Genomic DNA, 24,054 nt, shown 5'->3' on the forward strand with positions numbered 1-24,054 from the left:
TTACTTAAGTACTATACTCTAGCTATGGATGTAGCTAGATACTAGCTAGTGAGTACGCAGGTGGCTCCGTGCTCAATATTATGACAGCGTGATAGATAAACTATTTCCTCCGTTGTGGAGAGTGGAGGGGCGCCTCCTAAAATGGGGTTGGTGCTTGGCAGCTCCAGCAGTTACTACTTATGTACTTTGGATGTATGTGGGCTCCGTAATAGGAGGTGGGAATCTCTATCCATCGAATGAATAAGAGACAGAGAGAGAGAGAGAAGAGACCTTATGATCAGCTATTATACCTGAGTTACGTATGTATATTGGCGAACTATCGCCCAGCCACGGAGGGGAGTCGGTAATGAAGATCTGCGCAAGGATATGCCGGGATGGGATATAGATAGATACTAGGTAGATAAAGAGGTGAAGTCGATCGTAGACAATCGGTATACACTACTATACACTATACACTATATGTAGACACAGACTGGGTGCAGAGATTGCTGGGTTCATTACGGGGTACGGGGTACGGGGTGGTCCAAACGACCATATCCTGCAGAATGGCCCGGAGATGGGGAGAATATTGAGAGTTATTGGGTGACAAATTGTGGTGGTGGCACAGGGTTGGATGGAGCTACGTAGATGGTCCCCGAAAGGTAATCGTGGGGAGAGACTCAGTGGTTTGATCGCACAGCCACCGCAATCTCCCTCCCTCCCTCTCTCTCTCTCGCGCCAGTTGAGGGCAATCAAACCCAGCCAGTTGATTTGCCTACCCGGCAATCTACCCCGTATTATTGGGATTCCACCCGAGGCACTGACCAAGGGCAGGGTGGGATGGGTGTAACTTGGCGGGGAATGAGATTACTCGGACACGATCGATGGGGTTAATGAACAGGGATAAATCTTCTGCAGATGCGAGGAATGCACACACACACACACGTCCTGCCAACCAACCACTTGCTTTTGGAGAGAGAGCAGTCGATGGATGGTCCTTAATCCCCGAGATCCCCTCAACGATCAGGGTCGTACAAGCGCTGTTACTTAAGACCGAGTGTCGCCGCTTGGCCGACTCGGGCTCACTTCAGATAGCCCGTATAGTGCAAATAATAATGATGGTGGGGTGATGTGGTGAGGTGAGGTGGCATTCATTATTATTATGATTTAGATGATTATTGCCACATCGAAGCCCGGTTTCCCAGCCGGGTTAGCGCGACCTGGGGGGATATCCTTGGATGGATGAATGAATAATGAATGCTCTCTCTCTCGGAGCTCTCCCTACGTCTTCTCAAATACCGGAATTCCAGCACCACCCATGACCCATGCAGCCCAACCAGGAAGATCCATGCGGGTAGACCCGACAGGGTGGTTACTGGGCAATTGCGCTCGATAGTCCACCACCACCGGATGCACCCTCGCCATCCGGTCCCAAAGCATGTCATGGTCGGATTCACGGTTCTGGCGATGCTCTTTGCCTCGATTACAAACGTCGGTAAGCCTGGGCGGACACGTCAATCGTGAACCTAGAGGTCTAGTGCGATGCACCGCTTTGGTTCTGACAGTTTTCTGGAATCCATGCGGCGTGGTGGTTCCATGGCTCAGCTGCACGTAAGCACTGGTAGGATTCGGTATGGCAACGGTGGCAGAGGGGAACACGTATCTATCTCGAGCCAGGAGCTTGAAGTACATACGTATGTACATACAGACATACATACGCCATCGGCGATGGTGATCACTAGATAGATAGCTGTCATCGTCGGTTTCGGCACATCCTAGCTAATTAGTAACCATTCTTGGTGCAAGGAGCTCGACATGATTCAACCTGGATCTTCCCATCACGGGTCCTGACTATTCTCATTGCGATCCTCAAGCCGATGAGATGAATGAGGGTATCGGGGGGGAAGGGGATTGACATGGAGATCTTCCGGAGAAAACTCCTCTTTGAGATTCCCGCCCGGCAGGCAGGGGCGATAGTCACCCCGGGGAAGGTGCGCGGTGGGCCCTGGAATCTCCTCTAATGCTAATGTAGTAGGAGTCTAGGAGTCTAAGAGTCTCAGAGTCGAAGTCTAAGCAGGTACACGAGGAGTCCCTCGCCGTTATCCCGCAACTTATTGTAAACCACCCCCTGAGAAACCGAGACATGCTTCGTTAGGGTAAACCTCGGGGGGAAGATGTCATTGATGGATCCCAAGTATCTATCTAGTAGTACTCCGTAGGTATGTGCATGCTGCATTCTACACTGCGGAACAGGCTGAATGGCATCCGCTTGGACCATTCAAAGTCCCAGGCTGCAGACCTACTAGTGCGATATGTAGGGCATTGCTGGCAGAGTTGACAGACTGGCGGCGATGCCTGCCTAAGTGCCTATACTAAGCAAGTATGCTTCTAGCCTTGTAGATAGCTCAACGGAGAACAAGCCCGAGCATCAAGCTGCTGAGTGCTGAAAGCCTGAACCAAGCTGTCAATCTGGGTGGAATGGGGCCGCTTCATTCGGTGCGGACCGTCGTGGTGGGGCGAATTTGAAACCTTCCACTTGCACCACCGTCTTCGGGGCTCGCCAATGAGTCAAGCCGACGCCTGATGCTCGGGTTTACTAGCCCAGGGCGCACCACCTGTTGGGTGACTGGGTCCTCCTCCTCGAATCATGCCGCAGGTGCGAATGGGGGTGGGGAGGGCCCCGGTTCCGATTCGTTCAGCAACCTCGTTATTTAACAACACGCCAGTCGATGCCATACTCAAGTAGGCAAGACCACGGCCTAGACGGGCCTGCAGGCGCTACTGTGTATCTAGGCTCATAAGGCTAACATTACTTGAAGGACCAAGGATGCCAATTCAGGGATGGGGCTGACCAGCGAGCACCATTATTGTCGAGCTGACGATTTTCCAGGGATCCCTGAAGACCGCTGGTGACTGGTGAACAGTCCCGGCCCCCCTCCCCGCCAGGCTTCCTTTCTGCTCGAGCCTCGAGGCGACTGTTGCAGATCTAATTTCATTTTGGAGAGGGGGCGCGCGACAGGATGGCACACACCTACCCCCCGGCTCCTGTAGTTTTCGGTTAAGATCGTCAGTGCTTCGATCGGTGCCAGATTTGCTTTTCTCGGGTTCTTTGGTTTTCTTCGGCCGGTACCGGAAATCACGCTTACTTACGGGCGGGCTCTCCACCAGCTAGCTACCTATCTCTTACAGTTACGAGAAAACTACGACTGCCATCGCTGGCCAGCCCTAATTTGGTACCAAAGTACGGCGGCACTCCGGTTACAACCGTACAACACCAGTCTCACTCGGTGCAGGGAAGATTAATATCTCCTGCCTCGAGACCATTGGCCCTCAGGCCCGAAGCACGTACACATCCAGAGTTACTGACGATGTAGCCAAACTCAAAAATGGTGCCATCTTTCTCCATGTCCATTCCACCAGCGGTCTAGTGACAGACTGTCTTTGGCCAAGTACTAGTAAGCAAATATTTCAAGTAGCATAACAGCATTAGGAGGAGCATAATTTCGAATGCACCTGACAAATCGGGCCAACCCCCATACCAGCCCGCCAAAACGATTAGCCGCAAGGCGCAGCGCCCAACCTGCAGGGTGAAGGCTACCTCACTAGGACCAGGTAGACAAGCAAGACAAAGGGCGCATGGGCCAACCCCGCTATCCTCAAAAATCCTTTCTTCCAGTTCCCAGGCATCTGGGATAAGCAACCGGCCCGCTGGACTGGGTATCGTGAGCCCAATAATACACGGTTTTATACGTGACCTACAGGGGTTGGGAGCAGTCCGGTAAGCACTTGTCTCATGTGAAGGGTTCTCGGAATCCAATGACCCGTCATATTCACCCAGGATCGAAATCCAGTGGGTTACCAACCCTGTGGTTAATATTACGCCGTCCCGGGACATGCCAGCTGACGATGCCATTCACAGAAAGGTTTAGTCCCTTTCTCTGCTGAATCCCGAAGGGTCAAATCCCGGGCTGCTGCAGAACCACCTAAATATAGGCAGGTACTAGGTAGATACGACTAGATCAGTAATGAGTAAATGCCTTACTAAGTGAGGGACTCTTCTCCAGCCCGACAGATCTCATCGACGGACTATCAGAAGAACCCAATAGCAGTGTCCGCCAGGACATCACCTTCCACTTTGACGTGAGATCGCCTCCGGTTTTCAACCCCTGGAGGGCTTGCAAGTGGCAGTATTCCGAAGTAATAATGCCCTAGCCCATCTTCGGCTTAGAAACTCCGCCTCGATTAGGTTTCATCCATTCAAATTGCGTCGCTTAACAACAATGGCAGCTTAACTAAGTAAGAACTAGACTAGGTAACTAATCCGTTAGTCGCTAGAAGGCTTAGTAGTAATTTCTTGACGAAGATCCGAGCAGGAAATCCGGGATTATGAGTCGCCATGCCTTCACTGGTGCAATTGAGCGCCTTCTTTCTCGTATACTCCAACTCCATAGAAAAATGCGTCGTGCTTGTCTCTGAGATCACGGGCCTTGACCTCCCCGCCCGGCCGGAAAGCCCCCAGAATGAGACAGACCCACCGCTTTTAGAGATTGTACACGATACCGTAGATAATTTCTGAATTTCTTTTTGACCTTGAAGAATAATTAAAAATAAAAAAGTGTTGCCAAAAAAAAAAACAATGAAAATAAGAAAAGTAAAAGTACCCCCCTCGATTCGATTCCCCTTCCCGAGGTCGAAGATGGCAGGACCGGTCGCAGTTGCGATTGCAATGACCCATAGTTGAACTTAACCGCTGCCCTAGGGCGGGCTAAAGCATGGGCGTGGCCTCCCAGTGGATCGGCCGGGCCTGCTTTCCCCTCTTCTGGCTCCATCTCCTTTTCAGTCCGACCCAGTACCCACCCCTCCGGCGCAGTAGTGCAATAGTGAGTTAGTGACCGGGTAATCTATGGAAGATTGGAAGTACGAGACCGACATCATGACCATTCCGATCACGAAGTACATAGTACATAGTACATAGTAGGTAGATACCACCGCCACTAAAATCATTGTTTATCCATGACGTGGTCGGAAAGCATTCCGACTGACTGAATAAGCTCCCTAGGGGGGAAGGAGGAGGGAATTTTCTCGTTCGATAACTGGAAATTCGAAAGGCAGTGAAGAACCAGGGCCGACGAGTGGGCCGTCCGGCGAGCAGGGTAATTTTACCCAATTACACCCAGGGTGTCGGGGCCGTCTTACCCAGAGGAAAGGGTGGGTGGGCGACTGGCCCATGGTAGGTATTGTCGCTATAGCGCATCTGCCTTCGACCGTCGTTACGGCTGACTCTTCCACCCTCTCTTGGGCTCCGTCTGGTCGGTCACGCCGGTCTTCGTGGTGGCATCCCCCCCCATTCACCATCCTTCTCTCTATCCTGTTCCATCTGATCGGGTCCCATCCATCTTCAATTCTCCTCTTTTTTATTTCCTTCCCCTTTTTCCCTCCATCGCCTGCAGGGGTCAATTGCTGCTGGGCTCTCGATCGTTCCGTCGCCTCTATCCGTCCCACGACAGACCCACGCTTTGCTTCGCCTTCGCCTTTGATCTTATCCTCACCATTCCCCCGGTCGGACACTTCCATGTTGGCTGTTGCGGTCGATTAAATTTTGCGACACTTATCGGTCGATCATCGCTCTTGCACTCGCAAAGTCTTCTCTTCGGTGTGGTGTCTTCCAACCGCCGGATCGGTTCATAGATTTCATTCGGTCGCGTCAAAATACTGGTGCAGGAAGAGAACGAGGCCCGCTTTTGAAAAGTATTGCATGGCCTTTTCGATGCATGTTTCGACATAGTCTTTCCCAATTCAATACAAAGTGAGTGGTCATCTGGCTGGGTTGGGCAGCGGGTTCCAGATTCTTTCTACTGCGGGGAGTACACCGGTTGGGTGGTTGAGATGCTAATTTCAGCAGGTTGATTGAGCTCCCTGTACAATATGGCTACCAGACCACCCCTTTCACCCCCGGTGAATGAGACCGAGCACACCGCCAGCCGGATCACTCGCGATGGAAAGAAGATTACATACTACCTCAAAATAACCCAACAACCCGAACGTGCACGAGCATGCGGTGCAGGCGCCAAATGTACGCATCGATCCCCGCATGCAATGTGGACATGATTTGAGATGAGGCTGACCGTGCTTGACTGTTGCCAGCGTCTGCGGACCGTCGCCCTGTTGATCCTCCACCGGTTGTCCAGTTACATATATACGAGTCCGACCCCAAGGATGACCGGCATAGGACAGACATCACCTTCGCCTACAACGCCAATTTCTTCCTGTTTGCTACCCTAGAAACGGCCCGGCCGATGGCTCAAGGACGACTTGCTCCGACCCCGACATTTCCAGTTCTCACAGGCGTACCGGTGGCAGGCGTGGCATACTTGGACCGTCCGGTCCCGGCTGGATACTTCATTTTCCCCGATCTTTCCGTCCGGCACGAGGGTGTCTACCGGTTAAGCTTCCACTTGTACGAGGAGACCAAGGACAGCAAGGATGCGGATGAAGGAACTCCAATTCTGTCACCTGTGATGAAGGTGAACGGTTCTAAGCCTTCGGCGCCAAGATCGTTCTTGAACTTCCGTCTCGAAGTTGTCTCCGTCCCGTTCACGGTTTTCAGTGCCAAGAAATTCCCCGGATTAACCACCAGCACTTCCTTGAGCCGGGTCATTGCAGAGCAGGGTTGCAGGGTTCGCATTAGGCGCGACGTCCGGATGAGACGACGGGGAGACAAGCGTTCTGACGACTATGACTTTGATGACGACAGATCCTACCCCGGCCCCCTGCCAGATCATGGTTCGGCTCATGATGCTTACCCCAACCCTGCCGAGCGTCCTCGATCCACCAGTATTGGTTCCATTGGTCCTGCTTCCTCTTACGGGGGCGAGGACCCCCGCCGGCTATCTGCAACAGAGTATGGCTTCCCGAATTCTCAGACGTATCCGCGTCAGGTCCCGCCTGCGGCTGTACCTCCGCCGTCTTCGACCCCAACGCCAGTTGCCCCAATTGCGCCTTCGTCTCGCAGTTCCTCATATACTTCACATCTTTCGTTCGGCGCGACGCGGGCCCAATACTCAGCTCCGCAGCTACCCGGAACTCCTCAGTCCGCAACCACCCCTACGCAAGTATACTCTCCGCACCCGTCGTACTCCCACACCAGAAACCCGTCGACAAGCACCGAGGTCGAGTCTGCACCCCCTGGCTATCCTCCGTCTTCTCGGCTGCCAACCGAGCGTTCCGAGTATCCCAAGCTCTTGCCACCTATCCGCACGTGGCATCATTCGGAACCTCCTACAAATCGAGCCGTGGATCCCTTTGTACCTCGTGCCCAAACACCCACGAATCCAGCCTTTTCGCTTCCGCCCATCACATCCATAGCCACTGAATATCCGAACAACCCATCTCGACCACCGGTCCATATTGCCCCGAAGCTGAACAACCCACCTCAACCACCGAACCATATTGCCCCAACTGCGCACAATCCACCTCAACCACCGAGCCACATTGCCCCGACTCCAAACCTTGACCGAAGGAGAAATTTCTGGGAAACGATTACGGCAGCTTCATCGAAGCGACCTCACGAAGATGCGTTTGGGCATAGTGAACGTGCACTATACAATGGCATGCGCCCCGACTCGGACCTCCACCCTAATATGAACCGTAGACCGTCGGACGTGCACCGGGCGGCGGTGCTCAACAACGGGGAGGAGATGGCATACCGACGAGCTAATGGGAGAATGGCCATAAAAATCTCCCCGGTGGTCCCATGAAATCTGCAGCATTGAAGCGACGTATTTGGCACATTTATACACGGTGGCGTCTTGGCGTATGGTTGGCCCATTGGGTCTGTTTTCTATTGGGAAATTGGGGGATCGGGGGATCGGGGGATTAGGGGGATGGGGAACAAGGTCCCCGGGGTATCTTTGATGACACCAGACTTGACGTTTATACCACCTTGGCCTTCACATTTTGGCCGTGTTTCTGTATATGATTCTCACCCTTGCATTCTGTTTATACATATTCCCCCATTGTTATCCCGGGGAGCATTCCTCGGGAGCCGTTAATACCACCTTCCTTGTTCGAGGGGTTCTGGACGGGGCCGATTGTCTTATGTTGTGAAACGGAGGCGCGGCGTATGTGCCTGTGCATAGATGGAGGGCATTGTTCTTGATAGTAGCATGCCAACGGAGCATACCTGTCACCCGAGTGGACGGGTCGGTCGGGTCGGTCGCCAACGGGCGGCGCGGCTTGGCGCATACTCCAGGAACTCCGGCGGGGGTAAGTAAACAATAAACAAGTCACAAGTTCACAACATTCACAATCCACGCTTCCTTCCTTCCACTCACCGCTATCCACCTGTCACCCAGCGACCCCATCACCACGTTCCCACCCCCCACTCGCGCTTCTTCTTCTTCCTCCCCTTCCTCCTCCTAACCTCCCTCTCTTTCTTCCGCCCGCTCCGTCTTGCTGCCTCCGATGAACCATCATCTCCCCGACCCAACCAGTGGAAGTGGATCGTCGTAGCTGACGGCATGTCGGATCGCGAAGCTGCGGCCGAGGTGAGTCTCTCCCTACTTCCTGCTTGATGCCTCTTATCGGTCTCTTCCCGGAGCCTCCGTCCCTTGCGCAGTGGGCCTGACACATCTTTTCCCGATCGACAGTTGCCCTCGTGTCTCGTGGACGTCAACACCACCATGGACCTCGACCCTCTCGAGGCAGATCGCCAGCTCGAGCAATCCCTCCAGTCCACCTGTGCCGACTACGCTGCTCGCGAATCTCACGTCCGCAAGCATTTCCACATCTCCAGCGATTCTAGCCTCGATTCCAGCCTCGATTCCGGGTCTACCTCCGACGTTTCCGGTCGCTTCGATGACGCCGAGGAATTGGACCACCCCCCCGCCCAGAGCAGGTCTCCCTCCGTTCACTCGACAAAACGACGTCGCTCGAATGACTGGCCGCTGCAACAACACGACAATGCCACGGACCATGAGGTTCCGTCACGGAAGGAGAACCCCGGCGTTAGTATCACTACGGGATATCGCAGGCCGTTTCACACGGCAAATCTCAAGAGCAATGGCTCGCCGCGGACATTGAGATATGCACGCCAGGCTGGTCCGTCCATTCGTGGCCGACGTTCGCGATTCGTCGAGGGAAGCATGAGTGACAGCGTGAGCGAGAAACCGCCGAGCATCTTCATGCGCGATGACGCACGGAATGCTGCTGGCCAACGACCCTCGGGGATTTTCCGGTTCGGGAAAGCGATCGCATCGGCATTCAATCCTTTCGGGGCCTGGGGGTCAAAACCGCCTGCAGAAGGAGTCAAGCAGACAGGCGACCCTCTCAGTCAGGCGGAGAAAGCGTATGCGGAGCTGAAGAAGTCGGGCTACAAGGGGACCGTCAAGGGAAGCTATTTGCAGAATCTGCATGCAGAGTCAAACACTCCCCAGCGATCGTGGAACCCGATACCTGAGCAGATGGAAAATGGGCTTGTGGGGCGCCATTCACGACAGAATTCGGGCGACATCACGGAATCGGGGGCTTCAGTTCGGTCGTCATTCCAGGAGCTGCGGAAAGCCAAGTCCTCTTTGGGAATTCCACTTGTGAAACGGCAAGATTCCAACAAGTTCCTGGAGGAGCTGGAGGGGTCTGCCGTCCGACGACAGAAGTCCCGCAAGGAGCTCCAACGGCAAGCCAAGCTGATGAAGCGAGTCAGCGACCTGGAGGTCAAGCTGGATCGGGCCCGTCGAGAACTGCGCGCACTCGTGGGCGAGGAGGAGGTGCTGGCACCGACCCCCTATCTGGAAAAGCCTTACTCCCGGAAGTTTGTCCCAGGGGCGCTTCCCTCACTTCCTTCAGAGAGACTGCTGTACAATGGGGTCGTATCCCCGGCGTCTCCTCGAGTTGCGTCGGCCCCATTGACCTCACTGGCAGAGAATGTCCAGCGAGAGACAACACGCCAGCTCAGCAGCGGGCCGCACGAACTCGCCGGGACGCCATATACTACGCTCAAAGCCCCCAAAGACCGTCACGGACAAACTTCTCTTAGCGCAGACAGTCCCTCGCTCAAGCGGAAATCACCCGATCCGGAGTCATTAAAAGCTGCCCAAACAGACTCAAGGCACCCGACCCCTCACGCTGACCAGCCCGCTAGCTCCGAGGAGGCCACCACTCCCCGACGGGCCAAGTTACCGAAGATGTTCACCAGCGATAGCCCCGGCTCCGTAGAGCGGAAGCAATCGAGGGACACTGGCCGTTCCCCAAGCGAAGAGCGCGGACGACGACGCTCCCAGCCTCTCCGATCTGCAAGCACGCGGTCTCCTTCCGGGCGAAGACGAGCCTCGAACTCGTGCAACCGCGCGCAGCCCAGCCTTCGCATGAAGAAAGGCCGCGCTGACCTCCGCTCCGCGAGTACCGGCGAGCCCATCCAGTCACTTGACGACCATGACAAAGAGAACCGCCAAACCACGCCGACAACCCAGGCGGATGACGGCAACGAGGAGCCCCAAGCGCTAAGCTCTCCGGATGAGGGCACCTCCCCGTCCCCGAGTAAGAAAAAGCCCGTCCGCTACGAATACATACCTCCTGTCCCGCCCCTCCCGAAAGACCTCTCCGCCACGGCAGCCAAGGTCGACCGCCGCCTCGCCAAGGAGATGGTGAAGAAGTGCGAGGCGCGCAATAAGGCCATGGCACAGGCCGGAGCCAAAATGGAGGACGCAGAGGAGATCAATGGCTTTAAATGGCCGGAGGATTTCTTTTAAGCCTTGGTGCTCTGCTGTTCTCCGGAATTTGCTACTGTTGGCTAATATATTGGCATGGTCTTTGTATAGACCAGAGGGGTTTAAGGATAAGAGTGAGGTGGCGATGACGATGACGATGACGATGATGAATTGGATTATCCACACATGGATTGACTTGGGTACATATGTGTATACTTGGGTCGTTCTATGTCTGTTTGCTTGGATAGCAGTGGTGATGAGGGGTGAGGGGGGATTTTCTATGTTTATTTCCTATTGTTCCTCACTAATGAATGTAACGACTAATGACTCATAATGAACATGGATGATTGATTGCTGCGTGATCGTAGTGCTGTATATTGAAATATTGCTTATCGTGACTACATAGTAGACATATTTGTCGTATTTATATGCCGTCATAATCACCACCTATTGACTGATTCACTGCCTGAAGTATCATGTTATAACTTACCTGTTGAAACATCATGTAGATGTCAATCCCACCCTGACATCTACAAGATAGCCGTAGCATTCGCATGAGATCCCACGCCACCTATATCCAGAATACACATTAGCACCCACTCACATATCCATCCCAGACCCACCCTTCATCATCCTGTGCCCAACCCAATCCCACAAACCAAAACCAAAGAAAGAAAGCGAAAAGAAAAAAACAACTCACCAACCACCATCGCCGGCGCACTCGTCACAAAAACCACCCACTTGCCCAACTCCCTACACCTGACACTCAACCTCTCCAAATCCCACATCTCCCCCAGCGGCATTCCCCAACACGCCAAAATCTGCTGATGGATGTACCCGCCCTCATTAGCAGGCGGCCAAGCCTCAAACGTCGGAGAATCGCCCGCCACAGCCGCAAAGTAGCAATCGTGGAGCCAATCCAACATAGATTCTTCTTGGCTTAGGCCAGCGAATGTGAGATGTTCGTGGGAGCGAGTTGCGACGGTTTCGCGCTCCGAGGGGGAAAGACTGTGGTACCGTTCGACGAAGCCGGAGCGGATGAGCAGGATATCTCCGATTTGAATGTCGCCGCCTTGGGAGGCGGGGCGGAGGTCGATCCCCTGGGAACGGGCGCAGGCGGTTAGGGAGGCGAGCGTGATAGGGTGGGTGGTGTAGGGGTCGTAGTGGGGAGAGGGGAGGTGGGTGAGGGCGTAATGCCAGTAGTCGAGGAGGATGGCGCGGCCGGCGATGCCGTGCGTGGCCCAGTGGTGGATGCTGCAGCGGGTTGGGGGGGATGGGCCGGTGATGTCGGTGGGTTTGGTCTTGGGGTTAGTAGTTAGTTTGGGTGTCTTTATTGATGGGGGCTGGGGGGTGTACGTTGTTGTAGAAGGTTTTGGTTTCCAGGTGGGCGAACTATATAGTATGAGTATGTTAGCGAGTAGGGGTGGATGATGGGGGAGAAACGGGATAGATAGTACGTGACGAAACCCGTCCCATTGAGTGCCGCTCTGTGTGTTCAATGTATAGGTATCATCGTAAACGACGTCCTTGACGACTTCTTTGATGGTGTGCTGGAAACATTCACGGCCAAAGGCTGGTGGGTTTGGGATATTCAGCGGGAGACTGAGCTGGATGTGAGCCTTCTCGGATACGATGTAATTGTGCTTAACTGAGCAACACTCACTCCAATCGAATCATTTCTCCTGTTTGTATCTCCTTAGCTGCTGCTTTCACTCTGGCCGGAGTGAGCAAGTTCAGACGTCCGAGCTAGGTAGTAGTAGTAGTTGCATCAATATATAGCCATGGTAGTGGTATATATGTATACTATATATATAGTATGTTCTTCATCAGCACTTACCGAGTCATCCTCTCCCCAAACCCAAGCAGCATCCTCCGGGGCACCTGGAATCCTAGGCAACTCCTTGCGAGAGGGAAACTGCGTGCAGTTCGGATCCCAGGGGAGCTGGTCAGGGACTTGTGCGCCGGGGGTAGACATAGTAGTACTGATAGACAAGGAAGACAGGCACGAGGGGTTGATAGAGTCTGAGTTAGGTTGGTTAGACGTCTCGATGCGCCCGCCATGGTGAATCCCCTCACTATATAGGCTACCTAGTTGCCGAGTCCCTCTTATCTTCGGCTAGTGCTGGTCTGGTTCATAATGGAGCGAGGGTGGGACTGGATGAGCGTCGTGGAACCTCGGCCAAAAATGAGTCCAATGGCCTCTTGGCTGCCAGGCCATACATAGGCCGTGGCGCTTCAAGCAACCGTCATAATGGGGGGTTGGGCCCCACGAGATATCGAATCTGGCATGATAGACCCTCTGGAAGCCTGGTCAAGGCGAGGATGGACGGGAGACCGCCGAAAATGGGGAATAGATTGACATGGCGAGTAGCAGTGCACGAATCAGAGGCAGTGAGGATGTTCGCTTGTTCCATGGAACCGGGCAGCAAGAGTGAAGATGGAAAGCTTCCCCGCACATTGCATACTTCCTACAGAAAGACTATCAGGTATAGCTGATTGAACATGATCGATGGACAGGACTGTGGTAGACCATCTGGCCTCCTTTTTTTGTGTTTTGTATTCATAGGGGAATCTTCGTGGTGTATGATACAGAAAGCGGTCATCAGGCTATGCTCGAGGGCATCTCGAGTACAGCGAACACATCGAGCAGGCGGAAACAGCAGCGCTGCTCCGTGGATCAAGAGACTCGGAAAAAGGCCTCGCACTTTCAGCAGGCGGGCTTCAACATAAAAAACGTCACCATCGTCCAGATAAGCGATGCAATGGAGGCCCATGACCAACCCATGCGGATATTAACGCCAAATTTGACACCAGATGCAATAGGCCATCCCGGCACTTTACTCACCAATCCCACCGTAACCCATAAGGATCCCAATCACAATCAGAAAGACCCCATGAACAATGCCAGGGTCAAGTGTTTGCAGAATGCTCCATCAGACGCCAGGGATATCAGAAGCAGAAAGCTGAGGGAGGGTTTAAACACTCCCTAAAGAACAGAAATAGACAGTCACCGCTAAACGCAAACGAAGCTTCAACATGGAAAATAACAAAGGCGGAATGGTAATCGACTATGTCTGTGTCGGCACCCCGGTCGCTTGCGAGGTATTGCGACCTCCACGAAGGCCACCGCGGCCTCGAGAGTTGTACCCACGTCCATAGCCACCGCGGCCACGGCCATAGCCTCTGCCTCTGCCACGGCCACGATAGCTGCCGCGGTACCCGTCAACACTGCCTTGACCGAAGGTCTCGATGTTCCTCTTTTCCTCTTCGCCACGCCATTCCCGGCCACCCGCACGGGCTCCTGTGCCCTCCTCACGATCACGAGCCTCACTCGAGATGTTATCAAAGAAGGATGTTGCCCGGTTGTAGGTAGTCACGGATGAATCGACGCCGACATCAGAACCTTCAATGTCACCATTTGTGATGGAAGCGGTCTCCCCCTCATGCACAGGGGAACCGGTGGCAATGGCCTCCTTGACCAAGTCTTGCTTGTTGAATTTGGCGTTGGCAGTCTCAAAGTCATAGTCCGCTTCAGGAACCTCGACCTTCTTGGACTGCCCTTGGTAAGGGGCCCGGTGACTGCCACGTCCACCGCGAGGATGCTGATGGCCACCACGGGGCGCGCGGTTGCCCTCGTAGGGCTTCATTTCCGCCAACTGTCTTGCTACTCCTTCAACTGACGCATCGCCGTGCACAGGCTTCTTCGGCCCATTAGGCTGAGGCAACTTGGCCATGGCCGCCGCAACAGCAGCAGTGGCAGCACGCGTAGCTTCGGTGATAGCCGCTTGAGCGGTACCTTGCGGCACGCTGTTTCCAGCACCAACCATAGGATTGCTTACAGCAGGGACAGGCGGCTTTGAGGGAGCGGTGATTGGAATCGCCGGCTGAACGCGTCCGCTCCGTGGTCCAGTAGGAGGGATCTTGGTCAGGCCCGGGGACGCCGCAGTAGCAGGAATACTGGAGGCTTGTACGGCTTCCGTTACAGAAGGTTTCGATTCAACAGGGGGCGGAGGAGCATTCTGAGCAGATGCTGCAGGTGCGGGTGTGGCATTCCGGCTGGCTGGCTTACTGGATGGCCGGTCACCAACGGGAAGCTCCGAGGTAGGTTTAGGGACATTTACGGGGCCTGCGCCAGGAGCCCCCTGTCGCTGCGGAGGAGGGGTCTGGTGCTGACCAGGGGGTCCAATAGGCATCTGAGGGGGAAACTGGCCTGGTCCTTGGGGGAATCCTTGACCCGGGGGAGGATACCATCCGGGTGGCGGGGCTCCATACGGCATATTCGGAAAACCAGGTCCAGGTGGGAAACCGGGAGCTCCAAAGCGTTGTCCATATGGTGGGTAAAAGCCTTGGAACTGCGGCTGCTGGGGGTAACCCGGAGGTGCCGGATGAGGCACTTGAGACTGTTGTGATTGAGGCAAACCCTGAGGAGTAGGACCTGGACGAGACATGCTCTAATTGATGAACCAAAATTAGTATCATGGTTTGCAAAGCAAGTGTGAGAAAGTGCAGTGACAAGGTGCTTTGTTTCTCGATCATTCAGAAGGAAGGCAACGGAAAATATCCACATGAATTGTTTGCGCAATTCGGAACAGGTCTGTGAGTTTACATCCGAAATATTTCATCATTGAATCGATAGTCCGAACGGAACAAGTCCGTGGACACAAAGCACCCGGAAGGTCAAGGGGAAGGAAACTTGAGAAGAGGTGTTTTGATGGACTTACCCCCAAGATAGCAGGATCATCTGGCACCTGAGGAGGTTCAGGCTGTGAGTTTTCCTTCGTGTCCTCCGCTACGCTAATGTCTTTTACGTCACTGCCACGGAAGACAATGTATTCGTAGACGCTGGCTGACGGGGCAATCTCTTCATTGGGATTGCCACGTCGGCCTTCTGTCCCGAATGAGACGACATTCTCCAGGGCTATGGTGGACGCTTCAGGATTGATCTCATGCAACGTTCCAACATAACTGACGGGGCCATGTCAGTAACAGCCAAGGAGGCAGCCAGGTGCAACGATGGAGCTGCTGCAGGCAGGAGAAAGAGATTGAGGAAGCGATGGTAGGCCATACCGAATGTCACTCTTGGAGATCAGGTTGAAACGCTGACTGCCAGGTGTTAACTCCCGCCTAGCCGCACAAACCCTGGTTCAGACCAGTACAGTAGGCATAGAAGACTGACCCTATTAAATGGTTCATATCCATGCTGACAAGGGAGTGTGCGCGATTGACGCGCAATATGAAGGAGAAGGAAACAGGGAGAGGGGGGAAGAATCGGGAAAACTCTGTTCAATGGGAGGGAGGCAGGGGGGGAAGGAAGTGGGAGGAAGAGAGAAGAAAGAAGAAAGGTGAAAATCGAAGACGGAGGTTTTGTGGTGGGAAAGGCTGGGGCTCCGGTGGGCGGCAGAAGCTTACCGTGCAGTTTTCTTCGTCTCTTTTGCCCGAACGGATCCCACGTGAGCCGCCGGCGGGGAAGCAACTGCTGTTGCGCTACGTAACAGATTCACTAGCTTGCGGATAGTATCGAATTCCTTGCTTTGCCCCTCTGCTGGTCCCGATTCCAATCATTCTCGTTCTTGTATCCTGGATCGCAAACCTCTCCATCACCACCATCATGGCTCAATCCTCCCACCGGGACGATTTCTTCCAAACCACGTTCGTCATGCTACCTATCTACCGCCCAGCTCCTGTCCGCATGCGCTAGCTAGTCGCTGATGCCCCTCGCCTCCAGAGCCGCCCTTGACGAGCAGAAGCGAAAGGACGAGAAATCCCAAAACACCAATGGCAATCCTATTCGGCTGCAGAGTAAGATTCTCGCTGTTGCAGCCGACCCCCTGAGTGCTGGATCTGTCTATGTGGCTCAGAGTGGTGGTACAGTCAGGAAGGTCATCCTCGAAGTAGGTGCACCGTATCCTTGCTGCTGGACGCCTTGATAGAACCTGGACTAAGCCGTTCTGCGTTCTCTCGTCTTTATATTGTAGACAGGTGAAACCGCAGCCGTCTTTAAGGGCCCGACCGCCCCCGTCACGAGTATCTGTTTCAGCCCCAATGGCCGTTTGCTGTTCGCGGGGTGCTGGGATAAGACCGTCTGGAGCTGGGATGTGACGTCGAAAGAACCGAGGCTGCGCTACGAGGGGCATACCGACTTCGTGAGATCCGTCGTCAGCACGAGGCTGCATGACCAGGATGTTCTCGTCTCTGGAGGCGCCGACGCGCAAATTCTCGTTTTCGACATCGCGACCGGCCAACGGCTCTCGGTGATAAAAGGTCATGCAAAGGGAATCCAAGATCTCATTCTCGATCCCATTTCCGTCGCCTCCGATACCTCCGAGTTGGTCGTATTTAGTGCAGGCAGCGACCGAGAGATTCGTCATTTCGATCTATCGACTGGCAGCAAAGACCTTACTGGCACGGATGCTCTTCTCGCCCATGATACCAACGTCTACAAGCTGTTCTTTGATGCTGATGCTGATTTATGGACCGCCTCAGCGGACAAAACATCCAAGTGTCTTGTGAGAGAGGATGCCTGGAAACCCAACTTGACACTAGCTCACCCAGATTATGTGCGAGACGTGGTGGTCCACGAACAAGGGGGCTGGGTGGTCACTGCGTGCCGCGATGAGGAAGTTCGTGTGTGGAATCGATCTGTGCGTACATACCCATCATCATCTCCGCCTTTTTACTTTGTGCCACGATAACTTGGCTAACACTTCCTATTGTACAGACCGGACAGCTCTACCATACATTCTCCGGCCACTACGAAGAGGTTACTGGGCTCGTGCTCCTCGGATCAACTGTTGTCAGTGTTGGTATAGATGCCACTATTCGCCAGTGGTCCTTGAAGCCCGACGAGTTGCAAAGCGCAGTCGAGAAGGCGAAGAATACCACCGAGGATGAGGAGCCGCAACAGAATCCGGGGGCGATGCTGACGGAGGAAGAGGAACGGGAGCTGGCGGAGCTGATGGGAGAGGACTGAACCCAGATGTTGTCATTGGAGGAAGATACCACGCAGTAGGATCTAGGTAGCATAGAGAGTTCCGTAGGCCTCCTACACGGTATGGAGTACGTGGAGCGTATGGGAGGACAAGTTCTACCCATCCGTCCGGGCCATGTGAGGGTGCACGTGACCCTTGATGCACCCATGACGCACTGCGGGCGACGATCTCCCGGATGCGGGCCAGTCTAACGCGGGCACATGCTTCCTCCTCGCTCCTTCTCCATCTCCCCTCATCCCACTAGCTGGTCTGCCTGCTGCTCTCGACCGTGTAGCTACTAAGTCCACCCTCCTTGCCACTTCGACTCGTGGCCTGTCATTTTGACCCATACTCTCCTCGCTCTTTCGGGTCGTGCTTTGCAACACCCCCCTGACTAGCTAGCTGGGTGGCCAGGTGGTATCTTATCAGCTACTTCCCCTCTCTCCAACGTGCGCATCCGAGGCTCTGTACCTTGTAGTCGGGGTAGACGAATCATCTGCCAACAAAAGCGACCCGCTGCGTGGTGTCCTTCAGTCTCACGATGGCTGCCCCGTTAGACATGCATCACGATGGCGCGACGGTTACCGGTCCGAGACTCGTCAACCGACTACGCGATAGCAAGTCACCTTATGTGAGTTTCAACGGCCCTCGGCGTTCAGACCGAAGGCTGACCTACGGGATAGGTTAGGGCGCATATGAACAACCCGGTGGCCTGGCAGCTATGGGATGCGGAGGCCATCGATTTAGCCAGGCGCCATAACCGGCTGATCTTCTTGAGCATCGGGTATTCAGCATGTCACTGTAAGTTTTGGTGTCGCACATCGGCGGGCGGATGCCCTAACACGAAACCAGGGTGCCACGTAATGGAAAAGGAATCATTCATGTCGCAGGAGGTGGCCTCGGTTCTGAACGAGTCGTTCATTCCCATCAAGGTGGATCGGGAAGAGAGACCCGACGTCGACGATGTTTACATGAACTACGTGCAGGCCACTACCGGATCTGGGGGATGGCCTTTGAACGTTTTCCTAACTCCAGATCTCGAGCCTGTGTTTGGCGGTACCTATTGGCCGGGCCCAAACTCCTCAACGTTGACAGGAACCGAGACAATCGGATTCGTCGAGATCCTTGAGAAATTAGGAGACGTTTGGGAAACCCAACAACTTCGGTGCCGCGAAAGCGCAAAAGAAATCACCAAACAACTTCGGGAATTCGCAGAAGAAGGGACCCATTCCTACCAAGGTGATCGGCAAGCGGACGAGGACCTGGACATTGAACTTCTGGAGGAAGCCTACCAACATTTTGTTTCTCGATATGATCCTATACATGGTGGTTTCTCCACGACACCGAAATTCCCCACTCCCTCCAACCTGAGTTTCCTATTACGCTTGGGTATCTATCCCAGTGCAGTTTCCGACATCGTGGGGCGGGATGAATGCGAGAAGGCAACCGCCATGGCCATTAACACACTCATTAATATGGCGCGTGGAGGTATACGGGATCATATCGGACATGGCTTTGCACGATACAGTGTCACTGCTGACTGGGGCCTGCCTCATTTTGAAAAAATGCTGTACGATCAAGCACAACTCTTGGATGTCTATGTGGATGCATTCAAGATCACTCATAACCCCGAGTTGCTAGGTGCAGTTTATGACCTAGCTACTTACCTGACGACAGCTCCGATTCAGTCACCAACGGGTGCGTTTCACTCGTCCGAAGATGCCGATAGTCTTCCGGCACCCAATGATACCGAGAAGCGGGAAGGCGCGTTTTACGTCTGGACATTGAAGGAACTGACACAAGTGCTTGGTCAGCGGGATGCTGGAGTTTGTGCTCGTCACTGGGGTGTTCTTCCTGATGGGAACATCGCGCCTGAGAACGACCCCCATGACGAGTTCATGAATCAGAATGTTCTGTCCGTGAAGGTGACTCCCAGCAAACTTGCAAAGGAATTCGGACTCGGGGAAGACGAGGTGGTGCGGATTATCAGAACAGCGAAGCAGAAGCTCCGCGATTACCGGGAGAGGACGCGCGTACGCCCCGACTTGGACGATAAAATCATTGTTGCCTGGAACGGGCTGGCTATCGGCGCACTGGCCAAGTGCAGTACATTATTCGAAGACATTGAGCGCTCCAAAGCGGTACAATGCCGAGGGGCAGCGGCCAAGGCGATCAGCTTCATCAAAGAACATTTATTCGAGAAGACTAGTGGGCAACTCTGGCGAATTTATCGTGATGGCAGTAAAGGCAACACCCCCGGCTTCGCCGACGACTACGCGTACTTGATCGGTGGGCTGCTGGATATGTACGAGGCTACATTTGACGATAGCTACTTGCAGTTCGCCGAACAATTACAGAGTAAGTTCACGGAACGTCTCAGCTGGAGCCGTGTGATGCTGATACTATGCTAGAGTACCTCAACCGACAGTTTCTTGCATATGTAGGATCGACACCAGCGGGCTATTATACCACGCCCTCCACGATGACAGCGGGGACTCCGGGCCCCCTTCTTCGCTTGAAGACTGGCACGGAGTCGGCCACGCCATCTGTAAATGGAGTTATTGCCCGCAATCTGTTGCGTCTCGCAAGCATTCTGGAGGAAGAGGCATACAGAGGGCTTGCCCGGCTAACCTGCCACTCATTTTCAGTGGAAATTCTCCAGCATCCGTTCCTCTTTGTTGGACTTCTGGATGCAATTGTGGGATTGGAGACTGGTACGCGCAACGTCACCGGGGTGTTCTCTACTGCCGTCATTGAAGGTAGCGTCCAAGCTTCGGAGGGAGTGATCCGGAAGACGGATGAGCCCGTCTGTGTGCGAGACCTGATTGTACAAAAAATCCGAGCCGAAGCCGGGTTGGCGATTTCGACTGCGACAACGACCGCCTCTCTTGTGGATATCCGACCCTCTCACGTGGGTGATTTTGTAGGCAATCAATCATTCTGGCTACGGACGCGAAACGCAATGTATAGGGAGCTGGAGCCGTCGGAAACGGCGAAGAATCATCTCATGGTTTGTGAAAGCGGCCGATGCCGGATGGTGAACATATGATTTGTACAAATGAATAAATCTAAACGTTATTTACTCATGCGTTATGGCTTGCAGGTGATAGGTCATTTATATGATTGGTCGTCCAATTGGCACAAATACTACTAGGATTCTCAATGGAACCGTACCTGAGCGGCTAAATGAGTGTTGTATGACATGAGGGACCAATGATTAGCGAGGTCTTGTGAACCATATGCCCTGGCTGGGTTTCATTGGGGTGCATATGTTGTGATTGCTCATCATCCACTTCTTCAGCTTTGCTTACCACGACCGCCCTGTCTGGACTCTGCCTGGGCAGCAAGAGATATGCAAGATATTCAGACACCTGAGACACCGATCTCCCGACCCTTGCTCAGTTCGTTGATGGGTCTGGAACTCGTCCGACACCTTGTAGCATACCGTTGACATGTGTCCTACCAGACTTACTGCTTCCGAATATCCTATTCATCTGTTGGGTGAATACAGTCACATCCAGGTTCCACAAGCAAAATGAATCTACATGGATGTTGCATTCTTGTTTGATGATAGGGCAATCAATAAGTGATGGATCAATATTTGGGTTGTTGTTCTGGGTTTCAGCTAAACCTCGGGATCGGATGGGTGTTTCATGAGCCTCAAGTACATACCTTTTTTTTTACTGTAATGGGGGGGTTACTTTGACTCGGTTGGTTGGTTCCTCTCTTATGTGAGTAGTCAGCCAGTAGTCAGTAGTCAGTAGTCAGTCATCTGCTCGACAATAACGTGATATTGCTATTCCATTAACTACATAGTTATTAATTTCATAGCTGATTGCGGGACGGGGGAATGGTTGTCCGGTTGTAGATAGGTAGATAGGGGAGTACTATATTTCCCCTATTGCCACCCAAATATTATCCGATAGATGGTAGTACCAACTTACGCCGTAGTGTAGTGTTGGTCTGGTGTTACTGGATGGGTTGCACAAACTGTTGGGTGGAATCGTGGCCTCGTGGCCCTCGTGTCAGTGTGGCTCTGGAATATATGGGAGCCTAGTAGATACAGACTAAGTAAGTACCTACAGACAATCCTTGGTGCCTAGATGATTACCTTCCATGGCACAACGTTACTTTTACAGAGACCAGAACATTCTAGATGGTAGAAGTTTCATCCCATCCAATCAAGAACCACTGTCCTATGGATATGGACATGGGTACAGTTGTAAGTAGTAGTTGATGTATATCGGAACCGCCAAGCTCCATGCTAGCCGAAATACCCGATCGATGACAGGATATGGAATCCATCCGGCCGGCGATTTTAATAATCAAATCAACTCAAGCCACTTAGATGATAGTAGTAGTAGTAGTAGTAGTACACGGAGTGTTTATGGTACTCGCACTGCATACACGTGTACCTGACAGCTACACAGCCTCCGATAGGTAACCTTCTAGATAGTGATAGAATAATACCTCAATGCCGACCGTGGACAAAGACGAAGGGTATCCATGGCCGGAATTGGCTCTGCTTACGTCTGCGGAGGGGAAAAAAAGACGGTCGCTACCTTATCCAAGGATCGATGAGGTGGCAATATAGGGCAGATTCTTTCAATCACTGCAGTGGACAATGACTGATTGATTGATGGATTGATTGGGATGGGGATTGGATTTGATTGGATTTGGCGGTTGGTGGTGAAAGAAAACGATGATGAATTTCAATGGGATTGATGGTGTTTTTTCCCGGATGAACCACGGAACAGAGAAGTCAGCCTGGGCGAGAGACTTTATCCCCCTTCCATTCAATTGCTATGGTAGGGATGTATCTGTTTGTCTGGGTCTGAAGCTCTGAAAGTGTCACTGGCGTTTGTACCAAAGATTGCCCGGCAATGGCTCGATACTAAATCCCTAATCCACTACGTGAATCTTAAGGGGAAAAGCCGTCCCGCGACTCCATCGCAGGCACGGCACATCCGTGGTTCTAGACTCGATGCTTCACGACGGATATTTCCACGACAAGCATCCAGGGTTGTTTGTCGGTCGGGAAAGGCCTAGCTAGACTCTAGAATACTAGGTAGTAAGAGGTAGCTATGAGGCGGCAGTGGGCAACAGTGACCCAATCTCCGAAAGATGATGGAAGGCCGCAAGTGAAACGTTAGCGAGCGCCATCCTGGATGGGGTGGGGCGGCCAGTTGCCAAGTTTTGGTGGTTAATCGCTGGTCAGTCGGTTTAGCGACCCTGCACTACCCCTGGGATGGTGCAGGTAAGATTGTGTGGGCAGTTAGTAAGAGTACTAAGTAGTAGGTATCTAGTCGGGTCTGTTAGTGGTCTTCCAACCCCCAAATTTGCGGTGAATGCTGAGTGGTGGGAACTGGGAAGGAAGGTGCCTTGTCCTTGCCGTCATCATTTGTCCTTATTGAGTTTAATAGTAATGGAGAAATAGATTATTATCTGTGCCTTGATACATACTTAGTACTACCTACTGAGGTACTACTTACTGGGTATATCGGAGGGTTTCCTCGGCGGTACCTGTCTACACACTCTACTTATTCGACTAGTTTCTTGGTCTGGCCTGGGCATGACGAATGCTATCCGCCGACAAGTCTAGCGCTTTGATCCCTTGACAGGATAAGATACCCGACCGGGGGGAAAAAGCGAAGGTCTGGAACTCTGGAACTCAGGAACTCAGGAACTGGGAGACCCATGAAAGAGAAAGTCTTCAGGCTGCGTGTAACACTGTATCGCCGGCGATGCCAACCGTGGGACCCGTCACCGTATCAGCCTGGAACAGATCGCTGATTGGCCCACTGCGGCCGGTTCCTGAAACGGGCGGCATGGGCCTTGCCCCCATGTGGTTTAGCGGCAGCCCAGGGGCACGGGAATCGTCGACGGTTGGTCGGTTGGCTTGAAATCCCAACTTTCCAGGGGCAACAATCGTCGCTGCTGGAAAAGTCGATCCCCGGCACCGGACGGCGCCTTATGCTGATGCTGGGCCATGCATGACTCTGTTCAGCGTCTATCCGCTTCCTGGACCCAACGTCGTCTCAGGTCTCAGGGACGCGGAGGTCAGAGACCCTGGCTGGGAGATTCCTTGTCAGCCGCCATGGGCGGGAATGTATCAGCCTGTGGGAGAGCAAAGAAAGCTTCGTAGCCGATCTCCTCGCGGGTACGTGCTCGTGGTTGGGGAATATTCAGGGGAATAATCCTGGGAATAGGCCCCAGGGCACGACATTCCGTGGTACCACACCGGTGTACACGCGAGCTGGACCGATATTAATGCGCCGGGGGCGCCAAACAGCCTTTCAGCGTGAGATGTGAAAGAAATCATTCGTGCTGGTGAAAGGATGCAGGCGTGTGTGTCTGCGCACTCGGGACAGGCACCCCCCATCAACCCCCCATCCATGACCCAT

At 53.5% G+C, this 24,054-nt stretch overlaps 7 protein-coding genes across 7 annotated transcripts; 4 read left to right on the top strand and 3 right to left on the bottom strand.

The window, feature by feature from the left end:
• Window positions 1-1,110: 1,110 nt before the first annotated feature.
• BO94DRAFT_239315 (uncharacterized protein) lies at window positions 1,111-1,916 on the bottom strand. Its single transcript, XM_025606356.1, has one exon. The coding sequence runs from the start codon at window positions 1,693-1,695 to the stop codon at window positions 1,261-1,263; it is 435 nt and encodes a 144-aa protein (XP_025463351.1). The 5' UTR covers window positions 1,696-1,916; the 3' UTR covers window positions 1,111-1,260.
• Window positions 1,917-5,692: 3,776 nt separating this feature from the next.
• veA (sexual development activator VeA) lies at window positions 5,693-7,753 on the top strand. The gene is made up of 3 exons (XM_025606357.1): window positions 5,693-5,785; window positions 5,882-6,052; window positions 6,124-7,753. Exons 2-3 carry the CDS (start codon window positions 5,905-5,907, stop codon window positions 7,734-7,736), a joined length of 1,761 nt encoding a protein of 586 aa, XP_025463352.1. The 5' UTR covers window positions 5,693-5,785; window positions 5,882-5,904; the 3' UTR covers window positions 7,737-7,753.
• Window positions 7,754-8,786: 1,033 nt separating this feature from the next.
• On the top strand, window positions 8,787-10,724 carry BO94DRAFT_422547 (putative nuclear RNA binding protein; the record flags this gene model as incomplete). Its single annotated transcript, XM_025607414.1, has 1 exon — window positions 8,787-10,724. A coding segment is annotated over one exon (1,938 nt), but the record flags the coding sequence as incomplete, so codon positions are not given.
• Window positions 10,725-11,212: 488 nt separating this feature from the next.
• Window positions 11,213-12,657, bottom strand: BO94DRAFT_559898 (uncharacterized protein; the record flags this gene model as incomplete). Its single annotated transcript, XM_025614104.1, has 6 exons — window positions 11,213-11,253; window positions 11,383-11,983; window positions 12,039-12,074; window positions 12,140-12,284; window positions 12,346-12,428; window positions 12,520-12,657. 6 exons carry the CDS (start codon window positions 12,655-12,657, stop codon window positions 11,213-11,215), a joined length of 1,044 nt encoding a protein of 347 aa, XP_025463354.1.
• Window positions 12,658-13,750: 1,093 nt separating this feature from the next.
• BO94DRAFT_559899 (putative G2/M phase checkpoint control protein Sum2) lies at window positions 13,751-15,881 on the bottom strand (the record flags this gene model as incomplete). Its single annotated transcript, XM_025614105.1, has 4 exons — window positions 13,751-15,133; window positions 15,404-15,647; window positions 15,750-15,806; window positions 15,859-15,881. 4 exons carry the CDS (start codon window positions 15,879-15,881, stop codon window positions 13,751-13,753), a joined length of 1,707 nt encoding a protein of 568 aa, XP_025463355.1.
• A 409-nt stretch (window positions 15,882-16,290) lies between these two features.
• BO94DRAFT_475351 (WD40 repeat domain-containing protein) lies at window positions 16,291-17,652 on the top strand (the record flags this gene model as incomplete). The annotated part of the gene is made up of 4 exons (XM_025608562.1): window positions 16,291-16,331; window positions 16,408-16,573; window positions 16,658-17,323; window positions 17,401-17,652. 4 exons carry the CDS (start codon window positions 16,291-16,293, stop codon window positions 17,650-17,652), a joined length of 1,125 nt encoding a protein of 374 aa, XP_025463356.1.
• A 256-nt stretch (window positions 17,653-17,908) lies between these two features.
• BO94DRAFT_538976 (thioredoxin domain-containing protein) lies at window positions 17,909-20,821 on the top strand. The gene is made up of 4 exons (XM_025612599.1): window positions 17,909-18,281; window positions 18,334-18,451; window positions 18,503-20,008; window positions 20,062-20,821. The coding sequence occupies exons 1-4, from the start codon at window positions 18,192-18,194 to the stop codon at window positions 20,697-20,699; spliced, it is 2,352 nt and encodes a 783-aa protein (XP_025463357.1). The 5' UTR covers window positions 17,909-18,191; the 3' UTR covers window positions 20,700-20,821.
• The last annotated feature ends 3,233 nt before the right edge of the window (window positions 20,822-24,054 follow it).

Source organism: Aspergillus sclerotioniger (assembly GCF_003184525.1).
Source record: "Aspergillus sclerotioniger CBS 115572 chromosome Unknown BO94scaffold_32, whole genome shotgun sequence".
Taxonomy (NCBI): domain Eukaryota; kingdom Fungi; phylum Ascomycota; class Eurotiomycetes; order Eurotiales; family Aspergillaceae; genus Aspergillus; species Aspergillus sclerotioniger.